Source organism: Suncus etruscus, chromosome 7 (genome assembly GCF_024139225.1).
Source record: "Suncus etruscus isolate mSunEtr1 chromosome 7, mSunEtr1.pri.cur, whole genome shotgun sequence".
Classification (NCBI taxonomy): domain Eukaryota; kingdom Metazoa; phylum Chordata; class Mammalia; order Eulipotyphla; family Soricidae; genus Suncus; species Suncus etruscus.
Window position 1 is genome coordinate 35,321,590 of NC_064854.1, and position 20,788 is coordinate 35,342,377.

General features: G+C 41.5%; 1 protein-coding gene across 1 annotated transcript in view; it reads right to left on the reverse strand.

Moving 5' to 3' along the window:
• Nucleotides 1-20,516, reverse strand: part of KIF5B (kinesin family member 5B) — a 62,372-nt gene extending 41,856 nt beyond the window's left edge. Inside the window, 5 exon segments of the mRNA XM_049777160.1 lie at nt 747-820; nt 10,039-10,126; nt 20,389-20,430; nt 20,432-20,488; nt 20,490-20,516. Coding sequence (XP_049633117.1) covers nt 747-820; nt 10,039-10,126; nt 20,389-20,430; nt 20,432-20,488; nt 20,490-20,516 — 288 coding nt within the window.
• Between the last annotated feature and the right edge of the window lie 272 nt (nt 20,517-20,788).

Consider the following 20,788-nt stretch of genomic DNA (forward strand, 5'->3'; position numbering starts at 1 on the left):
CAGTTTTGTTGCTATTAATAATAGCAACACTGATAATTGTGGTAATATTCTTATCAGTAAAGAGTGACAAGTTTTGGTGGAAGAAGGATTAAGAAAGGAAAAAGAAGTTAATCTAAACGGAACTGACAAACATACTCAAATTTTCTATTTTTATAAGATGACATTTATGCTGAATTCCTAAATGTTCATAATTTTGTTTTGGGGTCACACCCAGCAATGCTGGGGATCAGAAGAAATGCCAGGGGTTGAGCAAGGGTTGGCTGCATGCAAAGCAAGCACTTTATCCACTTTATCGCTCTGCCAAAATTTGCATGATTTTGCAGTGAACTAACCAATACAACAAAGTTAGATATGATTTCAAATATAATTTCACTATTCAAACTCAAGAATTGAACAGCTTCCAGGGCCAGGAAGGTGGCGCTAGAGGTAAGGTGTCTGCCTTGCAAGCGCTAGTGTAGGACGGATCGCGGTTCGATCCCCCGGTGTCCCATATGGTACCCCCAAGCCAGGGGTGATTTCTGAGCACATAGCCAGGAGTAACCCCTGAGCATCAAACGGGTGTGGCCCAAAAACCAAAAAAAAAAAAAAAAAAAAAAAAAAAGAATTGAACAGCTTCCAACAATACTATTTGACTAGTGGCATTAGAGAAAGCAATACAGACATGTAATCGTGGCAAAATAATTCCACACATAATAAATGAATACACTATTTGCTACTGTAAACTATATCAGATTATAAAATCTTACCTCCATTGTGTGTGTCTTCCCTGAGGATGTTTGCCCATAGGCAAATATTGTTCCATTGTATCCCTCCAGTACATCTACAAGATAATAAGAGATTTTAAACTTCAGGGAATTCTTTTTCTTAAGCAAGATTTACAAGAGTGTTAACACTAGCCCCACATCTTATTTATGCATAATCAACTATTTGTGATGTGATTCGAATTTTATTACTAACATATAATAAGATTTGATGGACAGTGAGTAGGGAAGTTTGCCTTCGGTTCAACCCCAGCATCCCAAATAGTCCCCTGAGCCTGCCAGAAGAGATTTGAGCGCAGAGCCAGATATTAACTCCTGAGCACCACCAGATGTGGTCCCCCACCAAAAAAAATTTAGCCATTAAAAGGAAACTATATATGAATTCATTATATTCTTAGATTATATTTTATGTTTTTTAAAATTATTATTTTTATTTGGTTTTTGATTCACACCCAGCAGCACTCGGGTTACTCCTGGCACACTGCTCAGAAATTGCTCCTGGCAGGCTCGGGGGACCATATGGGATGCCGGGATTCGAAACACCATCCTTTTGCATGCAAGGCAAACACCCTACCTCCATGCTATCTCTCTGGTCTGTTTTTTAAAATTATTTAATTTAAGCATTGTGGTTACAAAATTCATGATTGAATTTCTGTTAAACAATGTACATCACCCTTCACCAGTGCACATTTCCCATCACCAGTGTCCTCAATTTCCCTCCCACCCTCTTGCCTGCCTCTAGGCAGACATTTCACTTTTATATTTTATATTTGTTTAGCTGATTTAAGTAACAATTTAAATAGTTTCTTCTAGTCATATGCCAGTATGTATCACAAATATTACGTTGCATGTCAAAGCTTTATCTGAATGACATAAAAATTTTCTATCAATTTTACACATATATGAATTAAACCTTTAGAAACACTTATTGATTGGTGATTAATTGATGGCTAAACTTCACAAATATATACTCTTACTTTACAGAATATAAAAAGTTCATTCATCAAAATAAATTAGAAAAAAATTCTAGCTTTTATGGGCCCGGAGAGATAGCATAGCAGCGTTTGCCTTGCAAGCAGCCAATCCAGGACCAAAGGTGGTTGGTTCGAATCCCGGTGTCCCATATGGTCCCCCATGCCTGCCAGGAGCTATTTCTGAGCAGACAGCCAGGAGTAACCCCTGAGCACTGCCGGGTGTGGCCCAAAAAACAAAAAAACAAAAAAAAAAAAAGAAAAAAATTCTAGCTTTTAATGTACTATCATTTAAATTACCAGCTTATAACAAACATTCTTTTACCATGTTGAAGAGAACAAAACAGAATGTGAGTGAACATAAAGGAGATCTTTTGAATTTCACTTTTCTGGAACTGTGTGTTCTTTCAAACTATATTCTATTCCACAGTAAGCCCACATGAAAAGGAGCATCTTTAGGATGAATGAAATCTGATCTAAACATAATCAAATGCACAGGCTTTACTGCTGAGCATTATATGGTGCTACCATACTCCCTGGAAAGATTTTTGTTTGTTTGCTTTTTTTTGGGTCACACACGGCAGCACTCAGGGTTTACTCCTGGCTCTACGCTGAGAAATCACTCCTAGCAGGCTCGGGGGACCATATGGGATGCTGGGATTTGAACCAATGACCTTCTGCATGAAAAGCAAATGCCTTATCTCCATGCTATCTCTCCAGTCTCTCCCTAGAAAGATTTTAAAAAGATATCAATCATATGAAGTTTGCCTTCAATATTTTAGATCCACCCTGTCATTTTTTGGAGAAATAATTGATATGTATCATCATAAATTTCCAAATGATTTGACTGACTTACAAAATGACTGTCATCTTCTAATAGATAAGGTATGTTTTCAATTTTAAGGAAAGCAAAATAATTTCACCAATAATTTATAATAAATAGATGGATATATATAAAATATAATAAGATGGATGGGATCTATGTCCTTTTCAAATAACTTCCATTATATATATAATTATTTGTGTGTGTTTGTGTGTGGTTTTTGGGTCACACCCGGCAGTGCTCAGGCTCAGAAATTGCTCCTGGCAGGCACAGGGGACCATATGGGACGCCTGGTTTCGAACCGATGACCTCCTGCATCAAAGGCAAATGCCTTACCTCCATGCTATCTCTCCAGGCTCTATATATATAATTCCTAATATGTCAGTGTCAATAACCCTCTGCTTAAGATTTATGCTTGTTTTTGGGTCACACTCAATGGTGCTTGGGGCTACCCCAGTTCATTACTTGGGGAACCATATGTGGATATCAAGGATACAGCCCAGAGGTCCCATATGCAAAGCATGTAATCAAGTACTTTGCTTAGAATTTTTTAATCAAATAATTAAAATAAATATAAATTCTGCTTCCCAGTATTTTGTGTCAAATTTATGAAAGGTCCATTCCTGGGGCCACAGTATTGGCCTATCTGTAGGGCGTTTGCCTTGTAAGCAGCCAACCCAGGACGAAATGCAGTTCGAATCCCAGTACCCCATATGGTCCCCTGAGCCAGCCAGGAGCGATTTCTGAGCAGAGCCAGGAGTAACTCCTGAGTGCTTACGGGTATGACCCAAAAAACAAAAATAAAAAAAAGGTCCATTCCTCCCAGAGAGATAGCACAGTGGTGTTTGCCTCGCAAGCAGCCAATCCAGGACCAAAGGTGGTTGGTTCGAATCCCGGTGTCCCATATGGTCCCTCGTGCCTGCCAGGAGCTATTTCTGAGCAGACAGCCAGAAGTAACCCCTGAGCACCACGGGGTGTGGCCCAAAAACAAAAACAAAACAAAACAAAAGGTCTATTCCTGATATGAGCCAACATCTTAGCAACTAAATACTTAAAATTTGTAGGTAAGTGGTCCCTCCGATCATATTTGCAACAGTAAATTTTTGTGATTTGATAGTGTATTTTATGAGAGCTGTTAGAATAAGTGCATGTAATCCATGTATGTGGAGCTTTAGGTATAAATTTTAAAAATTTTATGTGAGTTAGTAAATTAGGATTTAATAAACTAGGATTAGAGACATAGTACAGTAAGACCTTTCCTGTACGTAGTCAACCCAGGTATATCCCCACCACCACATATGAATCCCTAGCACCACCAGAAGTAAGCCCTAAGCATACCTAGGTGTGTTTCAAAAACAAACTCAAATATTTATTGAGTGCCCTATATTAGTTAAGTTTCTGCTAAATGCAGGGTGCTTTAAAAAAAGTGATTGATTAGGTGATTTCTAGATACAACATGTATCACTAAAGTACTTGCATCACTAAAGAATTTGGGGAAGGACCTAATTTCATAGGGCCATACTAAGTGATGCTTGGGGACCATGTGGGTCTGGGGTGGGATTCAACACTCCTGCAGTATAACTTGTGCTCAGACAATTGAACTATTTTTCCACTTCTCATCTGGTAACTCTGTTGTTGTTTTCTTCAGCTAGTAGACCTTTATCCATTCTTTCAATAATGCTGTTTCTATTGGCAGAATTGCCAAATGACAATTTCTTACAGTTCAATTTCATAGTCAGGCCATAATCAAACCCTAATGCTTTCTGCTCCCCATACCTACAATGTGGGGATGCATTAGCTCATGTGGACATTAGTCTAAGTGAGGCACTTACCCCTCCTCTCCTACTTTTTGGTGCATCCTTTAAGATTACTTCAGACTTATTTCTGTCTCCAACTTAAAGCCACAACTCTTTGCCCTCAAATAATCTGATTGAGTCCTGTCCTATATGTTCTTACAGCACGTGTATTTAATAACAGTACCATTCTTTATTACAAGTCAATTAATGTGTGACTTCTTCACTCAGAGCCTGACACTTAGTAGGAATGTAATGCTCGATAAATTATTGTAACCATCACTAACATGAAACAGGTTTTTAAATAGTTGACTATAAAGTAAAAATATTAAAATATTAATATTAATAAAAATATAATAACAAATATTAATAAAATATTAAAAACTAGGCTGGAGCGGTAGCACTTCAGGTAAGTTGTCTGCCTTGCCACGGTTCTATCCCTCAGCATCCCATATGGTCCTCCAAGCCAGGAGCGATTTCTGAGCGCAAAGCCAGCAGTAACCCCTGAGCACCAATGGGTATGGCTCCAAAACAAAAACAAAACAAAAAAAATTAGCTCCAAAAATGTGCTCTTAAAAAAATGTGCTCTTACTCACTATACCAGTGGTGGGCAACCTTTTTTTTCAACTGAGCCAAATCTCGCCAGAACCATGATTAAAATTTATTTTGAGAGCCACATTTTTAAAACCAAAAATACATAGGGATGGTACACTGTCAGGAGAAAAGTCACACAGAAAGTCACAGCCCCCCCATACCACATGACCTGACTGGAGCTGTGTGGAGCCTGCTGCCAGGGCTGCATACAGGGCTAGCACTGACAGAGGCTAGGAGCAGAGTCCTGACTCCTGGAGCGGCCGCCCAGCACACAGAAGAGCCAAATTAAAAAATATAAAGAGCCGCATATAGCTCGTGAGCCGTGGCTTGCCGACCACTGCACTATAAAATACTCTCAAGGAGCGCAAAACTAAATATAAGCCAGGTTATATCTGGGAAAATAAAAGTCGAGTACAATGGCAGACAGTACAGATAAAGAAGCTATGAAAAGAAATTAGTTTATCTATGAAGGCAGGCCTATTATGATACCTGGCATGGTGCAAGCACTGAATATATGATGACTTTATCAGGGAAACAAATCATAAGCAGACATCACTCAGATTCAGAACTCAAAAGAGAAATACAGGTGGCAACTGTTGTTCAATAGGAAAAAAAATTGGGGCAAGAAAGAGAAAAGGAGATAGAGCACTTGTCTTGCATGTGGCTGTGGTCATGACCTTGCCCTCAGAAACCAGATGTGCCCCACCAACGAAAAAAGAAGTATCATGAATCACTAAAATAAGAAAATTACTAACCCCAGACATGGTTACACTTTAGAAATATATAACATAGTGCAACCATGGGGCCGGCGAGGTGGTGCTAGAGGTAAGGTCCCCCAAGCCAGGGACAATTTCTGACCGCTTAGCCAGGAGTAACCCCTGAGCATCAAAGGAGTGTGGCCCGAAAAACCAAAACAAACAAACAAACAAACCAAAAAACAGTGCAACCCCAGAGGATTATCAGGGGTTCAGAATACAGGTTGCACTTCAAATTCATATTTGAAAAGAAAAATTCCAGTCTGGCTCAGTATTTTGCTGAGCATTTTATTTTACAGTTTCTAAACATGGCTTCCCGGATAACCATTCTACCTGATATTTTTGTCAGTGACTATCCTAGTATCAACCGGCCACGTACTTCATAGTTTTCTGTCCTCAAACCTAACTAAGTAACCCTTTTTATGGGCCATACTGGATGATGCTCAGGCAGTGCTTGAAGGAGCTATGCAGTCCCTTAAATCAAACAGCGACCTTTTGCATAAGAGCATATGCCCACCAGCCTATTGTGCTATTTCTCTGGCCTGTTATGCTTAAGTCTATGCATTTTACTTATAAAGCTGCCACATTCATAGCTTTGTTCAGGGCATGTTCCTCTTGCTGCTACATCCCAGGATAACCCAAAAATGATGAAAAATACTTGGATATGGGATTAAAGGGGGAAGGAGAGAGGAAAGGAAAAAAAAAAAAAAGAAAAAAAAATACTTGGGTAAAAATAAAAGGGAAAAAGTAAAGGGCAGAGAGATCTTGCCTCGCATGCAGATGACTAGAGTTCAATCCCTAACATATGAGGCCCTGAGCACTGCAGAAAGTAAACCTAAGCATGCCAGGTGGTTCCTAAAACAGAAACAATAAAAAAGTGATAAGTAATATAGTTTTTGGGCCACACTCGGTGACACTCAGGGGTTACTCCTGGCTATGAGCTCAGAAATTGTTCCTGGCGTGGGGGGACCTGGTAATACTTTCTTAATATAAAGTACAAAGATGGGGCCGGCGAGGTGGCGCTAGAGGTAAGGTGTCTGCCTTGCAAGCGCTAACCAAGGAAGGACGGCTGTTCGATCATCCAGCATCCCATATGGTCCCCCCAAGCCAGGGGCAATTTCTGAGCACTTAGCCAGGAGTAACCCCTGAGCATCAAACGGGTGTGGCCGAAAAAACTAAAAAAATAGTAATAAAGTACAAAGATGGCACAGAGGCAGAAAATAAACAGTGGTGAGAACTTCTATTGTAACAGAAGTCTGAAGTCTCATTTTGGAGACTGAAAATACTTTAGGCTGTAAATAATCCTAATCACAATTATGGTTGACTGAATTAAGAGCATGATTTCCCCTCAAGAGACAGAGGAAATAGAAGTTAGTATTTGTTGTGTGCTTACTATACATAAGAAAAAGTACTTTTTGTGAACCGTTTTTTTCAAACTCTTATTTTGCAGAACAGAAAAGGAGACTTAGAGCAAGCAATTTATTGCAATTTATTTACTGCAAGTCATACAGGCAAAAAGCAGCATAGCCTTGGGGTTGAAATTATAGAACAGTGCATAGGACATTTGCTTTCCATATGGTTGACCAGAATTCGATCAATTGCATACCATTTGGTTCCCTGAGCACCACCAGAAGTTCATTCCTGAGTGCAGACTCAGGAGTAACCCCTGAGCATTGCTGGGTACGGCCCCAAAACAAAACAAAACAAAACGAAACAAAAAAATGGCAGAGTATGAACTTCAGTCTAAATCCATCTGATTTCAGAGCCTATGCTAAAAAATAAAATGCTATTTTGAACTCAGTCAATAGCATAGCATGCATTTGTTAAGTGAAAGGAACCAAAATATTGAGAAAAGGAAGCAAATTCAAGAAAAGTAAGTCACTTTAAAATAATATAAGGATGAAGAAAGACAGTAGAAAACATATCCTGGGGGCTGGAGAGATATCATGGAGGTAAGGCGTTTACCTTGCATGCAGAAGAACGGTGGTTTGAATCCCGGCATCCCATATGGTCCCCCGAGCCTGCCAGGAGCAATTTCTGAGCATAGAACTCAGAGTGCTGCTGGGTGTGACCCAAAAACCAAAAACCAAAAAAAAAAAGAAGAAAAGAAAACATATATCCTTCAGTTCAGTAAACATATATCTTGCCTTCTGAGAAAGGTAGGAATGAAACTATAAGATAGCCAAGGATACACAAGAGATTAAAATTGCCAGCATAGGGGACTAGAGCAATAGCACAATGGGTAGGGCGTTTGCCTTGCACCCCAGCATCCATATGGTCCCTGAACTCTGCCAGTAATGACTCCTGAGCACTGCAGGGTATGGCCCCAAAACAGAAAACAACATAGGTAGGAAAGCCAAAGATTTTTAATGTGAGCCCAAGTTTCTAGCTACATCACATTCCACTGACAAATTTCACCACAAAGTTAGGACAAATCTTGTTTTACTACTATAACATGGATAGAACTATAAGTCAGCTATGCAAAATAAGATTGGAGAAAGATACCAGGTAATGTCCCTTATATGTAGCATATAAAGAAATAAAGCAAAGGAACAGATGATGTCCAATAAAAACAAGCTCTTTTCCAAAGGTGAAAGAGTAGGCTGAAAAAGTGAAAGGGATGAAAACACCATGGACAGAACTGGAGAGATGGCACAGTGGGAGGGTGACCTGGGAGGGACCTGGTTCGATTCCCAGCATCCCATGTGGTCCCCTAGCCTGCAAGGGACAAGTTCTGAGTGCAGAGCCAGGAGTGACCCCTGAGTGCTGCTGGGTGTGGCCCAACAACCATCCAAGCAATCAAGTTAAAAAATAAATAAAAAAGCACTGTGGAGAGATACTAGCACATGATATGGTTTCATGTGGGCATGACATAGTATCACTGTACACCTAACACAACATTTAGGGGTTATTGGGAAAAGATTGGGAGGTAGCACAAAGTGCTAGAATGCATACCCCGAAACCAAAAATACTCTCAATTTGAAAAGCCATAAAATCTGAGCACTGGGTATGGCTTAAAAGCCAAAGCAAATAAGTACGTGTCCAAGATTCAAAAACCTAATGTTCAAGTATAAATTTTTGTTTAACTGTGGTAGCAGTAAATAACTACAAATGAAGTAATTTTTGTTCAGGCCACACCTGGCAGGCTCAGGGGACAGTATGTGGTGCTGGGACCAAACCCAGGTGGGCAAATGAAAGTAAATATAGATGATTTATCTCCAGGGTCCCAGCATTTTAGAAAATATAAAAAATAATCCTAAACTAAGTAATATAATCTGATGTATATACTTTTCTCCCTTTTGGCAATCTCTACTAAAGTCTTCAAGAAGTTCTGATTACAAGGTGAGTCTTTAGGGAAGAAATAACAATGCTGTGGGAGAATGGCACTGTCATTTCCCCCTACTTTTACAAAATTTGTCTTAGAAACTCTGCTGGGAATTTTTAATAGAAATGCACCTTCCAAGAACAAATGTGTAATACCAATTCTTGTAACAACCATCAGAAAGAACTATGGTCTCATGGAGCGAATGCCACCTGAGTTGAAGCCTGAGTGCAGGGGAGAAGAGCATATACTAACCACTTGACATCTACCCCTTTATTGCACAGACATACTGCATAGTACAAGCAATCAGGTTAACGAACTTTCACCGTCACTTATAGAGCTTTCGTATAAGACTATTTGATTGCTGCTGTGACTTTTATTTTTTTATATTAACAAAAAATGTTTTTAAAAAATTTTAAAAAACATTAAAAAATGTTAGGTAAATGTATTTAAAAGCTGTGGACTAAAAAAAAAAAAGCTGTGGACTGGTGTATTGTAAATATATTTCGGCCTCCCAGGCTGGTTGTTCCCAGCCACAGTCTCCTGATGGCATCTCATATTGCGTTTATTAAATATTTTAGTATACCTTTGCTTTAGAATATCTTTTTTCTTGTTTTCCTCATCTAAAAACCATGCGCATCTTACAGAGTCAAAAATATGGTAAATAAAAACACTGATGGTCTGGGAGCTAGTACAGGGAGGGGCTAAGGTGTTTGCCTTGTATGTGGCAAATGATTTGAGTGGGAAAGGAAGGAAGAAGGGAGGGAGGGAGGGAGGGAAGAAAAAAAAGGAGGGAGGGAATTCTGGTGATAGTGGATATTGGCACTTTTGTGTGTTGCAGTAAAGCTGCAACACTAAAACATAACATTGACAGTCCTGCAAACCAATTTGAGAGAGATAAGACAGAAACAGAGAGACAGAGAAACTGACTTGAGAGAATGATAGAATGCTGGGTAAAAAAATGAATGAGAAAACAAAATCTTATTATTGGGACAATTTAGCAGATTAAATGCATTTACCTTTGACAATCTTCTTCGCACAGTCATTATATACTTGCTCTTGAGACGTATTTGACTGGAATACCCGGTCGAATGCATATGGTTTTGACTGAAAAACAGAAAAGTTTCAACCATACAAATTAAAAGTGAATGGACATTTCTAAGAAAGCAAAACAAGAATGACTGTGTATCTCTAATATATTTCCAGGGCTTAACAAAATAAACAGCAATACTAAGTAAGGTATAATAATATACCTCAAATAATGCTGAACAAAATTTTAGTAACAAAGACCTACTCTGGTATACTCAAAGTCAGTATCATTTTGCAGAAGAAAACAATAGGTAAAAACTGTTACTAACAAAAGTCAAGTCAAGACCAAATCTAAAACTATTTTGTGTATAGGGTTTTTCTACCATTTCAACTTTTCAATTTATGCAACACTTTTTGTTTTGTTTTGTTTTGTTTTTGGGTCACACCCGGCAGTGCTCAGGGGTTACTCTTGGCTTCATTCTCAGAAATTGCTCCTGGCAGGCTTGGGGGACCATATGGGATGCTGTGATTCGAACCGATGACCTTCTGCATGAAAGGCAAATGCCTTACCTCCATGCTATCTCTCTGGCCCCAATGCAACACTTTTTAATCATTTATTCAATTAACAAATATCTGGGCCCGGAGAGATAGCACAGTGGTGTTTGCCTTGCAAGCAGCCGATCCAGGACCAAAGGTGGTTGGTTCGAATCCCGGTGTCCCATATGGTCCCCCGTGCCTGCCAGGAGCTATTTCTGAGCAGACAGCCAGGAGTAACCCCTGAGCACCACCGGGTGTGACCCAAAAACAAAACAAAAAAAAAACAAACAAACAAAAAAAAAAAACCAAATAGCCATAAAATACATACTGTTCTAGATACTGTGCTAAAACCTGAGCGTATGTATTGGAATGGAGGGAAAGTGAGACAAACTTCAAGGAAACTCTAGAGATGTGACATTTAATAACGGAACATGAAGAAACATGCAGCTCACTGTCTCTTCAACATTAATCATGAAGGAGAGCATGAGTGTGAGCAAGTAGTCAAGGAATTAGGAATAGGATGATTAAAGATCATAAGGCAGATAAGAAATCAGAGAAGTCCCAAAACTTAAGAAACAAAGCCTTAAAGTAAATTCTTTTTTTTTTGTTTGTTTCTTTTTTTTTTGGCCACACCCAGTGGTACTCAGGGGTTACTCCTGGCTGTCTGCTCAGAAATAGCTCGGGGGACCATATGGGACACCGGGATTCGAACCAACCACCTTTGGTCCTGGATCGGCTGCTTGCAAGGCAAACACCGCTGTGCTATCTCTCCGGGCCCCTAAAAGTAAATTCTACCGTGAAAAAAACTAACATTGTGGACCCACTGAAAGGGGTCTGAGGACATAGGTAGAAAATAGCTTTTGTTTAAGTAGGAGCCAGAGGCACAAAATGGAAAAACAAAACATGAATATTTCGTTCATTCAAGACTGAGAAGTATTTTTGAAAGATAAAAGCCCTGTCAAACATAGCTGTGTCCTTAGAGAACTCATAGGTATCCAGTGACGAAAGTTATATTGGAAAGGGTAGAAAGAAGAATCAGAGATACCTATTAGAGCAAAAATCTGGCTGTGAGCCTAAAATAGACTATGATGATTAATTTTGGGGTCACCTGGCAGTACATTACTTACTCCTGGGTCTGTGCTCAAAGAATAGTCCTGGCAGTGCTCAGCAGAATATATGTGGTGCCAAGGACCAAATCAAGTTGGCCATGTGATAGGCTTACTCAAGTATAGTAACTTTCTGGTCCTGAAAGATTTATTTTGTTTTTGTTTTTGGCTCACACCTGGCAGTGCTCGGGGGTTACTCCTGGCTCTGTGCTCAGAAATCGCCCCTGTCTAGCTCAGGGGACCAAATGGGATGCCGGAATTCGAACCACCATCCGTCCTGAATCGGCTGCATGCAAGGCAAAAACACCTTATCCCTGTGCTATCTCTCCAATCCCTGAAAGATTATTTTTAAGATGAGTAAAACTTATCAAGTTTAAATGCTGGCAGGCACAACCTCATACTTTAGGAAAGCATGTATCTTAAGACAAGAGGGGAGAGGTTCTGGGTATTTCCAAGTTATCTACCTGGGTCAATAGTTACAAAATTAAAAGAAAGTTGAAACATAAAACACGAAACAATTAAAACCCCAGAAGCATCCACCTTACAAAAAAGATGATGAAAAGCCAATAGTTAAAAATGATTATTTTGGGGGCCAGAAAGATAGTACAAAAGGTAGGGTGCTTGCCTAGCACTCAACTAACCTGGGTTTGATCCCCAGGATACCATATTGTTGCCTGAGCATCACCAGAGTAATTCTGGAGTACAGCCTAAAGTACCCCTGAGCATCCTTGGGAATATCCCCCAAAAGGTATTTTTCCTTTGCTTACCAGCAAACAACCAAAGTACCAATATAATAAACACAAATTTAGAAATAGTAATTAATTAGTACATACTGCATGTTTTAAAGAATAATAGACTCTATACTAGAGTCTACTACCAGTAACTACTAGCTGCTTCTACTATTAGGGAACTCACAATTTAGTAAAGAGCTGTAAGCAATTGACACACATGCGCGTGCACACGCACGCACACGCACACACACACACACATTTAGGAGGGGGCACACACACACACACACACACACTTGACACACACATTTTTAGGAGCGGGCATACCTAGCAGCGCTCAGGGGTTACTCTTGGCTCTGCGCTCAGAAATCACTCCTGGCAGGCTCGGGGACCTTGTAGGATGATGGGGATTGAACCCGGATAAATTACGTGCAAGGCAAATGCCCCACCCACTACGCTATTGCTTAAGCCCCTGATGCCTTTTATTTTTATATCAATAGATGTATTTTCCAAAAGTATAAGAGCAAACACTAAACAAAGATTAATTCTGATTTTCTTTCAATAAACAAGCTATCTGGAAAGCATTAAAGTATAAAGACAACTGTATTTCTCTAACTGAAGTAATAAAATCTTATTAAAATAAACTTTAGTTAAAGACTAGAAAGAACACTAACAAACTTCATACTTCTACAGGTGCTGGGGAGAAGGATAAAAGTGGAGTAAATGCTTTGCATACAGGAGAAGCTGTGGGACAGATCCTCAGCACTACTCAGTTTCCTGAGCACCTCCAGGAATTATCCCCATGCACTGAAGAGTAACCCCTAAACTTCAGTAGATGGGGCTTGAAAATAAAAAACATTAATAAAAAATAAGGCATATTTCCAGTCTGTATCCGTAACAAATAGTATAAACTTATTAAAATAGAAATATTCCAAGAATAGGTAATAATATCTGACTCATAAATTTTATAAAGTTATTTATTATTTAGCATTACTTGGGGGGGGGTCACATCCAGCGGTGCTCAAGGGTTACTCCTAACTCTCTGTGCTCAGAGGTCATTCCTGGTAGTGCTTAGGGAACCAGATAGGATGCTGGGATTGAACCCGGGACAGCTGCTTGCAAGACAAATGCCCTACTTGTACTATCAATGTGGCTCCTAGCATTACTTAACAAATACGCATACCACCACAATCCTAGGAAAGGATTTTTGTTTTTGTTTTTGTGCCACAACTGGGGGCGCTCAGGGATTACTCCTGGTTCTAAACTCAAAAATTGCTTCTGGCAGACTCAAGGGACTATATGGTGTGCCAGGAATCAAACCTGGGTCCATCCCGGATCAACTGCATGCAAGGCAAACGCCCTACCGCTGTGCTATCTATCTGGCCCACTTAGGAGAGAATATTATGAAAATGCAAACACTAAAAAATTGTTTTAAGTTGGGGCCGGGTAGGTGGCGCTGGAGGTAAGGTGTCTGCCTTGCAAGCGCTAGCCAAGGAAGGACCGCGGTTCGATCCCCCGGCGTCCCATATGGTCCCCCCAAGCCAGGGGCGATTTCTGAGCACATAGCCAGGAGTAACCCCTGAGCGTCAAACGGGTGTGGCCCAAAAACCAAAAAAAAAAAAAAAAATTGTTTTAAGTTAAGGAACTGTAGAAATAGTATAGCAGGTAGGGCATTTGCCTTGCACACAGCAAGACCCAGGTTTGATCCTGATCCCTTGTGCATTGTCAGGAGTAATTCCCAAGTGAAAAGTTAGAAATAACCCCTGAGCATTGCTAGGTGTTGCCCAAAAACAAACAAAAAGGTTGAGACCCAGGATTATTTTTAAAGTTTCTTCTATATAAGGTCTGAAGAGCTAATGCAGCTCTGTATGTAGGAGTTCTGGGTTCCCCAAACAACACCAAGTACAACCCAGAACCAAGCTGGGAGTAGCCTATGAAACAGTCAGGTAAGGATGCCCTCTAAAAGTTTTGTTTTTTTTTTTAATATAAAGTTAGACATAAAATACAAAACTTACTTGGTGTGGGAAAGATAGCAGAGGGTAAGGTGCTCGCTCTTGCACGAGCCCAGGTTCAATCCCTGGGACACCTATATGGTACTGAGGCCAGCCAAAAGTGGTCCCTTGTTAGCCCAGAGCCAAAATAAAGTCCTAGGTACTGCAGTATTTAGCACCAAAACAAATAAACAACCCAAGCCCTCCCAAGTAAACAACAACAACAACAACAACAACAAAAAAGTGCTAAGTACTAAGGTGTCATATCATTTCTAAACCAAAACTAAGTTATAACTTTAAGCAATGCAGGTACTGTTTTGTTTGTTTGTTTTGGTTTTGGGGTCAAACCTAGCAGCGCTCAGGGGTTACTCCTGGGTCTACGCTCAGAAATGACTCCTGGCAGGCTTGGGGACCATATGGGATGCAGGGATTACAACCACTGTCCTTTTGCATGCCCTACCTCCATGCTATCTCTCTGACCCCCATGCAGGGCAGGTACTTCTTGATAGAGGCCCTGGTTTTAACTGCTCACTGGCACTGGTCTGGAGGACAAAAACCCATAGTTCTAAACTGAATGAAGTACATTAGCGGTATTTAACCTTTTTATATCTCCTGCAGACAATAATCTAAACAGATCATTGATTGGGTGGCAAAAGTAAGGGACTCCAGCCTCCTAGGATAAAAACAAGATTTGTGGGGCCGAAGAAATGGCATGGAGGTAAGGTGTTGCCTTGCATGCAGAAGGTCGGTGGTTCCAATCCCGGTGTCCCATATAGTCCCCCAAGCCTGCCAGGAGCAATTTCTGACCGTAGAGCCAGGAGGAAGCCAAGTGCTGCCGCATGTGACCCAAAATACCAAAAAAACAAAAAAAAAAAAAAACAAAAAAAAAAAACAAAACAAAAACAAGACTTGTGAAACATAAGAACTGTTTCTAATGACCTTTAATTAAAACGCACTATTTAACTAGTAGTTTTTCAAATAAATTAGACCCCCTGTTCTTCAACCCGTGATTTGCAGGAATTTCCTGGTAGTCCACAAAAAAATTCCCTATAACACTTAGATTAAGCAGCATATGTTGCATTACTAAAAATTATTTAAAAATGTACTTTTTAGGGGCTGGAGAGATAGCATGGAGGTAAGGCGTTTGCCTTGCATGCAGAAGGATGTTGGTTCGAATCCCGGCATCCCATAAGGTCTCCCGAGCTTGCCGGGAGCGATTTCTGAGCATAGAGCAGGAGTAGCTCCTGAGTGCTGCCGGATGTGACCTAAAAACCAAACAAAACCAAAACAAAAAAATGTACTTTTTAGGGGCAGGAGCGATGGCACAGCAGTAGGGCATTTGCCTTGAAGGTGGCCGATCCAGGACAGACCTTGGTTCTATTCCAGGCGTTCATATGGTCCCCCAAGCCTGGAGCGATTTCTGAGTGTACAGCCAGGTATAACCCCTGAGTGTCACTAGGTGTAGCCCCCCAAAACAAAATCATTCTCATTCCCCTTTCTCCCTCCCTTCTTCTCTCTCTCTCTGTCTCTCTCTGTGCCGCTCTCTGACTCTCTCTCTCTCTCCCTTCCTTCCTTCCTTCTTTCTTTTTTATCATACCCAGTAGTGCTGGTGATTGAACTTGAGCCCTGTCAAGTAAAGTATGTTCTCTTTTTTTGAGCCATCTCCTAATATTTTCACACTAAAGGTAATCAGAATCAAGCAGGAAACCATTGTGTTGTGTCTACAAAAAGCAAACTTAGTAAAATAATCTTGTTAGGTTTAATTTCTAATTTTAACGAACTACAGACCTTGTTTTGGTTTCTACTAGCCTCTCGTATAGCACTGCATCTCAAAGCAGGCAAAACTACGGTTACTGCACCTACTACTGGAACTAAGGGATACTTTGCATAAAGAAGATAAATTTTCAGGGGGTACTGAGATTTTCTTTTCCTGAAATGGTGTGGGATTGTGAGCCAAGTGTGGGAAAATGGGAGGTATGAATGGTAATTGGTAAAAAATACATGACAATGCAAATGTAAACATCTACTTTTATGATGCATAAATGCAGGATTAATTATATTGGTTTTTTGGGAAGGGAAAGGGTACACCAGGCAGTGCTCAGGGGATCTTATGGAATGTTGGGGACTGAACTCAGGCAGGTTGCATGCAAAGCAAGTGACACACACTATACTATCACTCCAGCCACTCTAATGATATTTCTTTTCCTTTTGTGTTTATAAAAATAATAGTGCTAAAATATTTATTGCATAAATAAATTGAGTTGATATATATGTATACATATAAATGATTCTATTGATATTTTCTTCTGGTATTTTCCATAGGCTTCTCATCCTCTTCAAGCAAATAAATATCGTTAAGATTACAAGATTTGCCAGGAATGGGGCCCAGTCAAACCACTCATCTGTTTGGTAACAATAAAAATAATGGGCCAATGTATTGGAAAATGAAGTGAGATGAAAATCAGATTCCTTAAAATTCATTTCCTATATCAATGTAAATGTATTTATAATTCAGTATCATAAACTACACTTTAAACTACTTACAACTTAAATTTTATTTGACAAAAATATCATACAAAATGCATAAAAATAATGCTTAAACAATTATGTTTTAGGAACTGGAGCACAATAGTAGGGGTGGGAGGAGGATGCTTGCTTTGAACGTGGTCACCCTGGTTCAAATCCCAGAACTCCATATGGTGTTTACAGTACTTTTTATTTGGGTGGGATGGGCCACAACCTGTAGCGCTGAGGGGTTATTCCTAGCCCTGAACTCAGGAATTACTTATTCTTGGTGGTGCTCAGGGATATGGGATGCTGGGGTTGAACTATGATGGCAAGATCCAAATGCCCTACCTACCCCCATATAGGCCTTGCCAGGAGTGATCCCTGAGTAGAGCCAGGAATAAGCCTGAGCACTCGCGGGTGTGGTCCCAAAACAGTTACATTTTAAATGCCGCAATGCAGCAATTCAAAAACCATTTTGAGTCATTTATATTATGAACAAAAGTAGATGATTTCATTAAAGTACTTCTAATTTTGCCCCTCTCAGCTACCTGGATAAATTCCCAACTCTAAAAGTTCATTAAAAAGAGACCTTAGAGTAATTAATATACAAGAACTGTTTCTAAAACTAATTAAACATATTGCTTTACATTTACTAAGGCTAGGCACTACATTGTAATGAACTTTTGCTTATATTGTGTTTATAAACTAGAATAAAATGCTCACCAGTTTCTCTAAGAGTCAACTACGTTTTAGGTCATTACAACATTCACAACTCAATCATCTACCCATTGTGTTGAACCTTACCACTTAATTGACATTACTAAGAACACTTAGAAGGAACTTAAAGATCTTAAGTGTCTTGCAGTAACTTTGTCCTAGAAATAAATACTTCCTGTAGTAATTACTTTTTTTTCTTCTAGCCCTCCCTCATATTTTATATTGTATTTGGTCTACTCAGCAGAAGACCGCTTTCAAAACCTACTTTTGGGGGCAAGGGAGTGAGTGCATGCCAAGACTAGATGAGCATTAAAACAAGTTGCAAGCCCTGAAATTTAGCCTTCCAACAAATTAAAAATACTGATACTGATACAGAGAACACCTGAAAAAACAGAGCACTTATAATGCAAGCTCTGATGTGTCAACCCCGGTTGAAGCTGAGTAATCACAAGAAGTTATGAAAAACTAACAACTCAAGTCATGTTCAATACATCATTCTTGGCCTCAAGAAATTATCTAAAGAGGTTCTCTTGTACTCCCTTGTTAACTTTAGTACCACTGCTCAACATATCCAGGCTTTTTATTCTTCAACATCCGGTCCTTCCAGTGTGACCTTTATAGTCATATCTCCAAATTAAACCGCCCAAACAACAATACTAAATATGGACTGCTACTAGAGAGAAAGTCAAAGTTAAAATTTAGTACCATAATAATGAAGAAGAAAAAAAAAATTGGTCACACGGCATTACCAAGAATGCTAACTTTAATGTCTAGGCATTCACTGTACTGTAGGAAGTATCTTATCATTCACTTTAATCTCCCTGAACTGGGAATGGTATTTCCAGACACCTTTCAATACTGTAGATTAAATCTCACAATTAAAAAAAAAAAAGAAAGAAACTGAACCTCACATTCTGGTTCCCAGACAATGGCGGGGCTAACTCTGTGGTCTCTATTAACAAAGGGAATAAATATACATCTCACCAACGACTTCTTCCAAGTTAGCTAGCTCTCAACTGTAGAAGTAGACCCTAAATACAAGATCTCTGGTTTCCGTGCAGGTTTAAAAAAAAAAAGATCATTTTAAAATTTTACTTTCCTAATACTTGGATAAACATTAAAAACAAGAACAAACAAAACCTAACAACCTTCCGTAGACCACGATCCCCTAAGACTCAGTTGGTGAGAGAATCTGGTTCCTCCTGTGCACTTACTTTTGTCTGCTTGTTTATCTTTGCTTACATCTTTCTTTATTTTTCTTTCTTTATTTATTATTGGTTTTTTATTTTTGGGGTCACACCAGCAGCGCTCAGGGATTACTCCTGGCTGTATGCACAGAAATCGTTCCCGGCAGGCTCAGGGGACCATATGGGAGGCAAGGATTCAAACCATCGTCCTTTCTGCATGCAAGGCGAACGCCTTACCTCCATGCTATCTCTCCGGCCTCTTTATTTTATTTTTAAATCTTTATTTAAGGACCACAATTACAAGCATGATTGTAGTTGGGTTTCAGTCTTAAACAAAACACACAGTGTACTTAGTTGACCCAAGACAGAGAGAGAGCGAGCGAGAGAGCGAGCTAGAGAGAGACAGAGACAGAGAGAGAGACAGACAGACAGACAGACAAGCCAGATCTGGGAGCAGATGACACACAGACACAACAGAACCCGATCCAACTCGGGTTTCAAAAAGGGGAACGTTTGACCCGCCATTTGGAAAGTCACCTTTGGAAAATTCATTCAAGATGCTCATCTGAGCACAGGTAGTTTCCTAAGAGTAGCTGCAGCTGCCCAGCACTTTCAATGGAGACTTCCTCCCTCCGGGGTCAACCCTATGTAGGGGTTCAAGCCCAGTAGAGGATGCATTTTTACGAGGCTGGCAGCATGGCAGACAGTTGCAGATCCAGTGTGTTTGTGTGTGTGTGTGTGGGGGGGGGGTAACCCAAGGGTGTCCCTAACCCTGCTCCCTTAAGAAATCGCTCTTAAGCTCAGGGGCCGTCGAGGATAGCATGGAGGTGGGGCGTTTGCCTTGCATGCAGAAGGTAGATGGTTCGAATCCCAGCATGCCCATATGGTCCCCCCCCCAGCCTGCCAGGAGCGATTTCTTTTGTTTGTTTGTGGGCCCCACCCGACGTTGCTCAGGGGTCCACTCCTGGCTGTCTGCTCAGAAATAGCTCCTGGCAGGCACGGGGGACCATATGGGACACCGGGATTCGAACCAACCACCTTAGGTCCTGGATTGGCTGCTTGCGAGGCAAACGCCGCTGTGTGCTATCTCTCCAGGAGCGATTTCTGAGCGAGGAGCCACGAGGAACCCCTGAGCGCTGCCGGGTGTGACCCCCCAAAAAACAAACAAAACAAAAAAAAAGGTCGACCTCAACCCCCCCTAAAAAAAAAGTGGACACCTCCACGGGGCTCAATTAACACCAACCCATGGGGAACCCCAGCCGGCTCCCTACAATGGTTCATCCAGCGCCCCAGCTGGGGTGGGGTGGGGTGGGGTGGGGGGGAGTGTCCCAGTCAGTCCCAGGCCTGGGCACCTCCCTCTGCCAGCTCCCCGCGGCCACGCCCCCCCGGCTCTAAGTGGGGGCGACCCCCGAGCCCCCCCCCCCGAACTCGCACAACCTCCTTCCCTCCCTCCCTCCCGGGGAAGGTCGCACGCGCCGGGCCGGGCCCAGCAGCCAGCCAGCCCAGGGGCGTCGCGCGCACGAGCACCGGGCGGGGAGCAGGAGCAGAGCAGGGGCTGCAACTCACCGCGATCATGACCGTGTCCTCGCCCTGGAACTTGGCCACGTACCTTGTCGCCGCGGGTCACCTCCGAGTCGTTGAGGGGTCGGAAGCGACACATGACCTTTGATGTTGCATTCCGCCGGGTCCGCCATCTTCCCGCGCCCGGCGCGCCGGCAGCCGCGAGCCGCCCCCGGGGACGTTGGGTGCTAGCGGGCGGCGCGAGCGAGCGAGGCAGCTGCGCTCGGGGCCCGGGGGTGGCGAAGGCCGAGAAGGGTTGCAAAGCGGCCCGCCTCGTCGTGCTGCCCGCACCCCACCCCCCAAAACACGGGGCGTCCGGGGAAACAGCGGCGACCGGCTGGCAGGCTGGCTCCGCGTCGCCCCGAGGCTCACTTCAGATCCCATCATGGCAGCCATGGCGGCGGCG